Source organism: Pseudopipra pipra, chromosome 3, assembly GCF_036250125.1.
Source record: "Pseudopipra pipra isolate bDixPip1 chromosome 3, bDixPip1.hap1, whole genome shotgun sequence".
NCBI lineage: Eukaryota > Metazoa > Chordata > Aves > Passeriformes > Pipridae > Pseudopipra > Pseudopipra pipra.
The window spans coordinates 17,248,686-17,260,264 of record NC_087551.1 but is presented as its reverse complement, the minus strand read 5'-3'; the positions used below and the strand labels follow the sequence as shown (position 1 = coordinate 17,260,264).

General features: G+C 49.8%; 1 protein-coding gene across 1 annotated transcript in view; it reads right to left on the bottom strand.

Moving 5' to 3' along the window:
• Positions 1-1,142: 1,142 nt before the first annotated feature.
• ITPKB (inositol-trisphosphate 3-kinase B) overlaps positions 1,143-11,579 on the bottom strand; it is a 68,396-nt gene continuing 57,959 nt past the window's right edge. The window contains exons 6-8 of the mRNA XM_064648062.1: positions 7,798-7,899; positions 6,219-6,290; positions 1,143-3,574 (exon numbers count right to left, since the gene is read on the bottom strand). Of these exons, the coding sequence (XP_064504132.1) occupies positions 3,359-3,574; positions 6,219-6,290; positions 7,798-7,899 (390 nt within the window). The 3' untranslated portion in view covers positions 1,143-3,358. The remainder of the gene's footprint in view (positions 3,575-6,218; positions 6,291-7,797; positions 7,900-11,579) is intronic.

Sequence of the window (11,579 nt, the reverse complement as noted above, 5' to 3'; positions counted from 1 at the left end):
CTGGCTTATTCCCTTTCCGTCTTCACCGTGAGGTTGTGGTGTTTCCTTAACTCTCAAGAGAAGTTTTTGTAGAACAGGGTTGAGGTTCTTATTCCTTCCCTTCTGGTTTTGCATTTCAGAGTGCAGCTGGGTAAGTTTTGGAGGTTTTTGTTTTTCTCCAAAGGTAGGAAGAGGAGTCACATCCCAGAGAGACTCTCAGTGGCCCACAAAAACTGGAGCAATAAGTAAAACACTGTCGGAAAAGGTGCTGCAGGAGTGTGCATGGCAGCCAGACAGGAAACGTGTTGGCTTTCTCACAGCCCAAGAGAGACCGCTGGTGCACGGAGAGCAGCCTTATTTCATTTATACTGCCAGCTCTACCTCCTAGAAACAAGAGGTTTCTAGTCTTCAAGCAAATTCTACGCTGGGTTTCTCCTGCAGTTTGTTTTAGGGGAGCCATGGTAAGCCAGGACTGGTCCCCAGGCCCCGCTGCTCCTGGGGGTCTGGGCATTAAATCTGGCTTTCCTGTGGGGCAGCCCACCCACCTCCCTCAGCCAGGCTCCTGCTGTCCTGTGCTTGCAGAAACAACCAGAAGGGAATGGAGCTGCCTCCAGGCTCTACAACTTGATTTCTCCTTCAGTAAAGAAACAATCTGTTTCTTTTTTTTGTGGCCTTTGGTCCAAAGTGCTCCCTCTAGCCCTGCCCACTGCGGCTGAGAGGGAGAGGAGGAGGGGAAGTGCTTGGCTGTGCCAGGCAGCTTTGATGCTCCTGGGTGCTTTGGTATTCTCTGGTGCAGAAATCACAGGGTGGCACTTGGGAACCACTCAGTGGGAGCCACAACACAGTGTTTGCAAGAAAGCATTAAAAAAAATTCCTGATGTGGAGCTGGCTTCAGTGGGCCTCCCTGTCAGGCCCTTCCAGGGTGGCCCCCACCGAGCCCGGGGCTCCCCCACAACCCCAAGTCTGCTCCCCCCGCCCCCCCCCCCGGCTCCCTGCAAAGTCAGTTCCTGTTTGTGAGGATCTGTCCCTAGTGTAGGGTCCTTCCCTACTCTCGCTTTTATGCAGCTGGAAGCCAATTCCACCCCCAAATCATCATGGACATGAAAGGTTGTTCCCAGGCTGCCACAAGCTGTGCAGGGCAGACACAGACTGCACACCAGGGGAATGCTTCCCATATGCCTTTATTTGCAATGTTACAGGACTTTTTTACAGGCACTGTGCGTTGGCGTTCCAGACCGGTTTGGATTTTCTTCTGTATTACCCAATGACTGAGAGGTGTGGTGGGAGCAGGGAGAATCCCTCACATCAACCATTCCAGCCTCCAGGAAGGCATAAGACATCTGAGAGGAACAATCCGCTTCTTCCGAAGCCACAAAGCAAGAACTCTGGTTTATAAACAGGTTTAAAAAATAATGTACATATATAAGAGCAGCTCGAAGCTAAAGTACAGCGGTAAGTGGTACATAGCTATGAGTATCTGTTCACACCCTTTCTCCAAAGCTGGAAAAGGGATGGTTTAAAAACTAAAAACAGTTTAAAAAAAAAAAAAAAAAAAAGAGGGATTCCATGCATTAAATTTTAGTGTTTTGTGCAATTAAAATGGGATGAAAATAAATATAACTTAAAAAACCCCAACCTTTTCCATGACACTAATGGAATAGAGGCAAATCTATAAGGCACTTCCACATGGGCTATTCTAGAAAGCCTGGCAAGGAGCTAAAACAGTGCAACCATTTACAATGACATCCGATGAGCAAAAGACACCTGTCTGGTGAGATATGAAACGAGAAAAACCTTAGGAAACTTCAGTCCTTGGGAAAGAGGCTGGGGCATAGCTGCAGATGGCTTGGCTGCCAACTCCTCCTCCTCCTTATTGCTGCTGGGAGATCTCCCCCACTGAGGGTGCTGGACCCACTGACCTATGGCAGAGGGGCTCTGGAGCTCCGAAATGAGACAGTGGGTTTGGGGATGGAGCAGGTGAGGGACTCGTGGCTGTCAAGCTCCTGCACCACCTCCTGCACTGCAAACTCCTTCTGTCCTCAACTTGAGGGACTCCTGCCTTGCCCCACAGACTCCCCTCCCTGCCGTCCTCTGGATGGATGACCTTTAGTGAGCCAGCCCTGCCGCCGCTTAGTTCAAATGTTCCAGGAAGTTAAAAAATAGCCTCCGCCCTAAACAGGGAACTGGGTGTTTTTGCAGGATCAAGAGCGCAGAGGCCATCCACAGAGCCTGAGTAGGCTGGGAAGCCAGTGCAGTGGCAGTCAGCCAGCTCTGAGGAAAAAAGGGGAAGGCATGGGCATGCCTGACCCCAACTCTGCTTTGCCAAGCTCCTGGTGACTAACCCGGGAGATGCTTTGCTGCTGTAACCCTTTGTCTGCTGAAGATAAAAGTTATGGAGATGCTCCAGGTGTGAGGGTTGCCCTGGGCCAGGTGTGGGCATTGGAGGCATGACCCCTACACATGTGCTTGGCTGCTGGCAAAAAAACCTGATCAACCCGGATGGCTACTTTTGGTCTCATAGTAGTCCTTTACAAGCGATTTTTCCCAGCTAAGGAGGATTGCAGACCCTAGCTAATGTAAGCTGGAAGCAGCTGCTAGCAGGGGAGCTGAGTGTCTAGAGAGGATTTCAAAGTGTTACCCACCAGGACACCCTGTGTAGGGGATGTGGGTGGGAAGCACCTGGCCGTGGCAAATACCTGTGCCCAGCTACAAGGCTCTGCAGCAGGAGAGAAACACTCACCCTTCAGTGCCACTCAAAAATAACTAAGCAACCTCTACGGGATGTCTACAACACAAAACCCCCACAAATCTGCCCTTCTAGCAGCTCTTAAGGACCTGGCACAGCCAGTTCTCTAGGCTGAAAGGTGCTGGCAAAGACAACTAACGAGATCCCACCCCAGTGTCCTTCACCATCTCCACACCTTGCTCACACACCTGGGCTGCTAGAGGGTCCTGGGCATGGCCACTGAGTGTTTTCAGGATGAAGCTACCGATCCCAGTGCAGGGAGAGGCTCCTTTCTCAGCCAGCCCTCTTAAAATCAGGCTGCACAAGAGACCAAAGCGCGACAGGCAAAGCATGCGCTTGCCTGAGCAACCCCTCCGGGCTGCTCCTGGCAGGCACAGCCGCCTGCTCCCACTGACTCTGCAAAGGCAAGGTTTCAAGTTCAGCTTTTGTTCTGGCAGGTTAGCTCTCTATTTACAAGGAGAGGGGGAAAAAAAAACCAACCAAGACAACCTAAGAAACCACAACAAAAACATTAAATAGGGAGAGTATAGCTTTCAAATGGGAAGGGCAAGGACTGGAAAGTGTCTTGTAGTGCAGTTCAGAAGAGTCAGTCGGGGGCAGGCTGGGGGTAGTGGCAGAGTTGGACGTGTGGCTTTAATGCAAGTCTTCGCTCTGGGACAACTCTGTCAGGATCTGAATGAGGTTGTCCAGTCCCCAGAGGTAGCCGTCCTCTCTGTTCCCTTCCACCCAGGGCACGTTGTGCTGGAGAACTTGTCCCTCCGGCAGTGGGGTGGTTTTCCCAAAGTCAATCATCCAGACTTTGGCCTGTTCCTGCTTGTCATGAATGAAGAGGAGGGAGCTCCCAATTACCTGCGGAGAGAGGAGATGAATTAGTGGTGCTTCTGTTGCTCATTCTCAGACAGCTTTGGGGCTTTCAGACGCCTTATCTCAGGCTGCACTTACAAGAGATCTGCTGCAGTTTTGCACGAGCAAAAGCAAGCTCTGGGTGCTGCTGGTTGTGTTTGCACATGCAAATCGGGCATTCGGACAAGCCGATTTACTCATACAAATGTCAGGTCTTAGCAAAAGATCAGAAAAACATAGGCATGAAAGACAGAGATGTTATTTTGGAAACTGAGCCAAAGTCCCCTAGGAAGGAATGAGATGAATTGTCTCAGCCTTCAGAAGGGAATTTTTCCCAAAGCTGTTTCTTTGTGATTACCTTGTGCTGTTCACTCTCCAGCCCTGCAGACATGACTGCAGGGATGGGGATGCTCCAAGTACAAGTTCCTTGCAACATGTTGTCTCTATTCAATTACACTCAGATTCCCCCTAGAATATCCTCCTGGCTTTCACAGCACTCTGGGGGTGCAAGGTACAGAGCTGCATGCACATAGATTTCCTTTTCCCTGACTGCACTCAGCTTCGTCTGTTTTGAAGGACTCTTTCACATCCTGATCAGCCTTTGGGAAATCCTGCAGCAAGTGTTGGCCTGGGCAACTGGGAGAAGCCCACAGGGGCATTTGGGCTGACAGCAGAAGTCTCAAGACCTACTGCAGTGGGACAAGACCCCACGAGCCATGGTCACCAGCCATGGAGCAGAGAGATGATCAGCAGCTCAGGACCCTGGCCCATCCTGGCTCACAGTCCCAGCCAGGCTGACACCCAGCAGCAGCTCTGCTGTGGCTTCCCAATGCTTAAGAAACATGTATCAGTATCGGGCCAGTCACCGTCGTGCTCTTATGCAGAATCTGCTCCTCTAGTCAAAAGACTTTAGCAGGGATTTCTCCAGAAAAGCACCAATGGATGTGCTTCAGAGCTGTCCCAAACGGAGACTGCTTCCGAAATTCTCTCTGGTGTGCATGAATTGGTGGAGTACAAACTCACTTGCCCTTGTATCACAAATAGGGACCTTGGTAACAGGAGTGAAAGGGCAGTAGCAGAGGTAATGCAGTGAACTAAAAGCCACAAGTGTCCCATATGTACGTGGAGGAGAATCCAGTTGCTGTCAGCCCTCCACAACAGCAGCACTAAACATTACTCGGGACTCCCACATTCATGCTATCAGCAGGGTTTAGCTTGAGGTTTGCCTTTAGACAAGGGTTTTGAATGGGAAGCATGTACTGTTTGCAAAAGCTGTTATGAATTTACATTTTTGAGGAGGCTTTTTCCTGCAGTGCATTGGGAAAACATCCAAGGTCCAGAGTTATGTATTATTTCTGAGAAATGCTTACCTACAGCTCTCCTCCTTCTAAGCCTCTTTCTTGGCCAGGAAGAAAGCATTTTAATTTTAAAGAAGAGCCTTTTGCTGACGTTCTTTGCTTGCCTGTCCTGGGCTGCCAAATTGTCCTGCAGCTCCTCAGAGGAGCCCTGCGCAGCAAGGGCCCCATGAAGGGACACACAGAGCATGGCAGGCCTTCTGCTGTGCTTCATCTTGATGCGGGATGGAAAGTCAAAGCTGCTGCTTTTTAATTTTTAAGGAGTGGGAACTCCTTTCAAAACCTCCTTTGAAAGGCTGCTTTGTTTCTGTGTTTTCAAATGAAACCCTGGCACTCGGTTTCAGGGAGCATTTTGTTTCCTGTGTTGAACTGACCTGAAACCCTCAGTTTTGACATTTCCCTTCCAATTGCCTTACAGGCACTGCCATCAGAAGGCATGGCCCCATCTGCCTCCAGCTCCCAGCAGGACTCTCCGCGTGTGGCCAGAGCCGAGGTGGCTCATGCGGCTCTGGCTGAAGGACACTGGGCTCTTGGAGCTGTGGCTCCTGAGCCCTGTGAGTCAAAGACTCCTATGAGGCTCCTTTGCCCATAGACAACATGTGACAACACGTGCTCTCATGTTTTCTTAGGTAGATGGAATAGCAAATATTCTTCACCAGTGCTAAATCAATAAAGTTATTTCATTAAATTGTCGAGCATTTCAGTTCCTGAAATGGCCAAAAAAAAGTGGCATTTCATCTTTGTTTTCCCATCAGAACTGAATTTTCACTGTGGAAAAAGTTGGTATCATGGACAGTCATTTCTGTAGGAAAATCCTTCCAAAGAAGAGTTCTTACTGTGGTGCCCCAACCAGCTCATGAAAGCCAGGCTTGGGATAGCTGCAATTTATGGCTATGTCGAAGCCCTGTTTGATCACATGGAGCAACTGGCAGCCAAATGATGCCTGAGGCACATTGAAACAGCCATTTCTCTCCAGGAAACCCCACTTTTACACTAGGGATTTCTCTCTGTCATGTAAATCCATAAGCAGCCTGAGTTCCTCCTAAATAGCTTTTAATCTGTATGAACATCAGTTTTCAGTAGATTTGAGCTCATGTCAAATGCATAAACATTGTATCTGTCATCATCTGTATTTGCACATAAGTACTAGATAAACAGGGCTATGAAAATATGGATATAAGAATGAATTCAAAATTATAGATATTTACAGCCTCTGACTTTGACTTCTCTCCTTGCACAAGCTGAGATTAAACAGTTTGCATTTCTAGGCAGATCTATCTAAACAAGAGTATTACCTCATGGCACTTGAAGAATGGGGATGTCTCCAGGGTAGCGCGGATACCCTTCAACCGGTTAAGGTAACTGTTCTGGAATTACAAAAAACAAAACAAACCAAGACGTCAGTGCTGAGGAAACCTACATAAAAACCGCTGCATGGGGCAGCCAGGACCGTCACCCCTCTTCCCAGCATCGTCTCCATGATACTACATTTGTATGGAGAGAGGCCGAGGGTGTTTTTCAGCCGCCCTGCACTCAGCATCCTCCCACAGACCTGTCCCATCAGAGGGTACCCCCTTCTTTTTGAGATCCACTTATCCTTTTGGCTTCTACAGTATCCTGTGCCTTCCAAAACTTAGTGAAAGCATTTGCTTTTGCTGAAACAGTGCTTTCTGCAGACTCTCCCCACTGCATCCATGGTGCTCCCGAGGAGGGAACAGCTAATTCAGCTGTCACTGCTGTGTGTGCACAGCCAGGTTGGTTTTTTCTCTCCCCTGCACCCTTTTAATAGGTCAAGTCTTCACCTCATCTATCATTTTATCACTCAGTCAGTCAAACACCATAAGACACTTCTGTAACTCCATATCAGCACTTCTGCAGAGTTGGTCCCATAGGCAGAAGGGCTTTCACAAGAGTCAACACGCAGGTCAAGATCCGTGAGTCTGTTTGAGTATCCTGGCAAATTGCTGGAAGGCACTAAATGTTTTCAGGGGGCCCCACTGGTAATTTGATTTTGGGGTTTATTTAGAAGGACTAAGCACAAGAGGACACAAACAGCAGGTATCTGGGCACTGTAACACACCTGCAAGCAGAGATGTGAGGATCACTGTATTAAAATGCTTTGGCCAAGAAGCCCCATCCAGAGCCACAGCATGATGGTGTGAGTGTGCTCCAAGTTCTCTGGGGATAAAATACAGCCAGGCAATTTCATTTTCAGATCCAGGAATAATCCCAGGGTAACCCTCGTCAAAGTGAACATGCTGGTTTGAAGGAGGTAGTGCCAAGGGCCACTCCAGTTCAAGCCTTGCCTTTGGAGACTTTATACAGTAGAGCTTAAAATGGGAGCGCTTTGTCAAACAGGATATTTGACACAGTTGGTGTAAATTGTTTACAGCTACATCTCTTATTCTCCTGGCAACATAGGGAAGCTTGGAAAATGCTGACGGCGGCTTGCCCATGTGAAGGGTGCCTGGCGCAGGGCCACCCTTCTGCGAGACCGAGCACAGGGCATTATGCCCATTATGCCAGGGTGGGAGCCCCTGCCATTCCACACTGGGGTAAGGAGTGGGCTTGGAAGTGGACATCAGACCCACGGAGGAGGGGCAGAACATGGCTGTGACTCCACAGTGGGTTTTGGAAGCCAACTCTTGACTATCAGCAGCAGACTCAGACCTGTCTCAAGTAATGCTGTTGCCGCCAACATGTCCCTTCTCAGTTCTTCCCTCACCTCTGCACTTGGATGGTCTTTCTCTTCGCTATTTCTCAAGCTTTTTTAAGAGAAATTGCTCAGGCTTCAGCCCTGCAGGGCAGGGAGCTGAGGCCAGTCTCTGCGGGAGAAGCCCTCTCCAGGGAGTCCTCCCAGCATCCCCCACTCACCAAAACGTTCCTGTTCCCTCTGGTGAACTCCCTGAAGGCCTCCATGACTTGTTCCTTTGTCCGTGTCTTCTTGAAGTCCCGGTTCACAGTGCCGTCCTCTTTCTGGAAAAGACAGGAGAGTGGTGAGTGGGATGGGGAGGGAGGGAGTTGGGGCAGGACTAGGTGTTTCAGCAGCCATGCATATTCCTGAGTAGGATGCAACCATCGTTTTTGGCAGCTGGAGAATCTGTCTATGGAGCAGGGGTGAGCAGAGGCAGCAGCTCTCTGCCTTGAACATCCCAAACTATCCCACAGCCCCGATGCATTGACCTCTAACGCAAACAGCAGCTCTCCATCATTACATACTTGCCAAGGTCACTGGCAATGTGGACAAGCTCCCTCTCATGGACCTGGTGCTCACTGCCAGCACAGGCTGGAGACTACCTGTTTCTGCTGTTTCTGTGCCCAAATAGCTTCCCATCACTGCTGTGGCTGCGCGCAGGTGCTGACACCAGCCTTGGGCTGCCTCACTGGCTTGGGTAGGACAGCAAAGCACGATCACAACAGGACAAAACTGAGTGTGGATGGAGACAACATCTCAGGAGCAGGCACAAAATGTGAAGTTCTTCATGGACCGCTGCAGCAAGGAGATGAAGGCAAGGAGCAAGTCCCATGGCTGTCTGGCCTAACTAGTCCTTTGATAGTCCATGGATTGCAAACCCTCAAAGGCAGCAGCCTGGCACTGAGATGCAGGAAGCAGCTTTGTGCTCTCCTCCATCTATTTCCCAGAGGCACATCTGTCCTTGACCTGCCATGGGGTTGGCATGGCTTGGTCCACTGCAGGGATGACACTCAGCCCTGACCCAGCAGTTCCTGTCTGAACCTTTGGGCAGCTTTGTAGGTCTCTCCCCATTTCCCTGATCCTCCTGGGTTCTGATTTTTACATCAGCACGTTTCATTGTCTGGAGGGGCTGCGGGACAGGCAGGCAGATCCCGCTTCCTGGATACAGGGGCTATTTTAAACCACACATGCTTCTGCTCATAGCTCCGTTGCAGAGCTCCATCCCACTGCTCTGGACAGATTGTTTGCACACAATAGAGTGAAGGATAGGGGCCAAAAAGACATCCTGTGGGCTGAGGAAGATGAAGTGAGGATGAAGAAGCAGAGCAGGCCTGGGGGAGGAAGAAGGTACAATGAATCACCTGCCCTGGAGATTTGAGACCCACCCAGCAAAATGCCCTGGGATGGGGCAATGTACATCTCCCTGGACAGAAGGCTGGCTGTGGGCATGGTGAACAGTCCAGCTTGGGGGGGAAGGTTGAGTACTCAGGCTGTGGAGAGCTGGGCAAGGCAAGCCCAGCACCAAACCAACACATGGGATGAAACACACAGCACACTTAAGCTTCTAACTTGTGTTTTGTGCAAGCATTAACAAAAGTGACAACAAAAGCAACGTATTAAAAGAAAAACTCCAGGAAAAACTTTGCACAGATTGCAACCAATGCAACCAGCTTCAAACCACCCCAGACCCAACCTGACCACCATGCTGTCACAGGGTATAAAAGCAAGGCTAATGGCTGGCAGTGCCCAGGGAGACTCCCTGCTGCAGCAGCCCTCTGAACAATGGACCAAACACAACCAGGCTCCCTACTTTCAGCTGTGTCCCTGCAGCAGCACGGGCAGGAGGCCTTCACCCAACTTTCCCAAGACAGGCAGCTCACAAGCCCCATCCAAGGCTGGACACAGTGTGGCCAATGGTGACACGTGTGCAATGGACAGGGGGAGGGCACCAGGCCGCTTTATGTCCCTCACGTGAGCCCTGATGTGGCAGCTGAGAAACCAATCCACCCTCTCCCAGGGGGATGATCGATATCAATCTGGAGAAGTGCCACAGCACTCATTTCACATATAAAGAGCACAACTTTCCACAAAGCATCCAAGAAAGGAGATGGACTTCTAAGTGCTCCTAAAAATAAATGAAAATCACAGATGGTCTTTCAGATAAGGCAGTCTCAGCTTCAGAAAAGCCAAACAGCCTATCTGCAGTGCTGCTCCCATCATTACCCGCCTCCCGCGGTTTCCTTGCCCAGCCAGACGTTTCTGCCATGAGGCTGACAACTGCCATAACATTTACAGGTGTCTGAGCCCCGAGGGGGCTGGCTTCCATGCAGGAGAAATGTGAGGGGGGCTGATAAGGACTATTGCAACCTCCGCCCCATCAGTGATTCCAGTTCACTCTGGCGTCACCCAGGCAGGATCCGGGTCAGCCAGATCTCCCTCCAGCACTGTGTCTGACCTCGGATGGGGCTCGCAAGCTGCCTGTCTTGGGAAAGTCAGGTGAAGGCTTTCAGGGCTGGTTTTGGGACCCTGCAGACATTCCAGCCCTGGGGAATACCATCCCACCGTGGCCTTGCTGCAGGCAGTGTGAGTGATGCTCAGTGCAGATCAGGAGCTCAGAAGTGTCACTTTTGCAATGAGCTCCAGCAAACTTCTACTGGGTCACCAGGGATCACTTGTATTACTTTTAGCATGGAAATTTTATTAATAGCTACTGTTTCCAACAGTTTCAAGCTACGCCAGAAAGTTAGATGAGTGTCATTATCTCCTTTAGCAGAGGAAAATTTCCATTTTAAAGAGGAAAAACTGGATCCTCAAGGCCATCTGGGAAAGGGAGAGCTCGGCCAGGAAAGGGTTTCCATCCTTCTTCCCAGCCGTGAGCTGCCTGTTCACCTTACCTGTCAATGCTATCCCAAAGGCTACCACCGTTCCTCTCCTTCCCCTGTGACCCCTTCCAGCCCTTGTGCCCAGGGCCAAATCCTGTCCTTCCCTTCCACTTCAAGGTACTCTCCTTTACCAGCCTCCAGCCGTCAGCAAGGGGCAGGGCAGATTCACTCCTGCTCTTCCCAGGGAAGCATCCTCAGCAGGAAATATAACATGGAGAGACAGCCAGGGCACCAAAGGCACTTTCCTTAATGCAAGGACTCAACCTCAGAAATAGGGCAAACAACAGGGATACAGCACAGCCAGCTCTACAGCCCTGTTGGAAAAAAAGCCAGCTGCGAAACAGCGTGAACTGCTAATGCTTTAGCTTAGGGGAAAATAACCCAGAAGCTGAGGGATTTAAGGAGAATTACAGTAATTAGAGCCTTGATCAAATTAGTCAGCCCCTAGCAGCAGCAGCAGGAATACTGCTGGAGGCCAGTACTTCTCAACATTTTTCAATTAAAGGGCTGCTTCAACACTTTGAAAAAAATCCACTGCTCAGATTGGGCAGCAACTTACTTATGGGCAGCTAAAACAGAGGCGGAAACCTCACCACTCGGTTATGGATTTTATTTCCCTCTACAGTAGTTTTTTTCTTCTGTGGGAATGTGATTTGGGTTTTTTATATGTTTTTCATTTCAGGTGGTTCACGTATGACCTGCTCCTGTTGTAAAGCCCCCTAAACTTCCCCAGATCACAGACTGAGAAGCACCGCTGGAGGCCAAGGATATATCATGTTGGACTATTAATAGACAGATATTTCTGATTATACAAAGAAAGCAGGGAGAAGAAACAGTGCATGGGAGCTTTGGTCCCGACTGGTTCAGTCCTTCTTTATACGTCCGCAGTTTTAAAATAAACACCAGCAAAACATCAGCAGTGGGAACTAGGCAAAGGGTTGTCCTGAAACAGAGCAGCTCACGGTGTATTAATGGACACTCATGGCAGAAAAGGGTCTTTGGGAGAGCTGGGGAGATCAGGGAAGAGCTGCGTGAGCTGCCTACAGGCAGCTTTCTGTAGGCACCACAGAAAGCTGTTA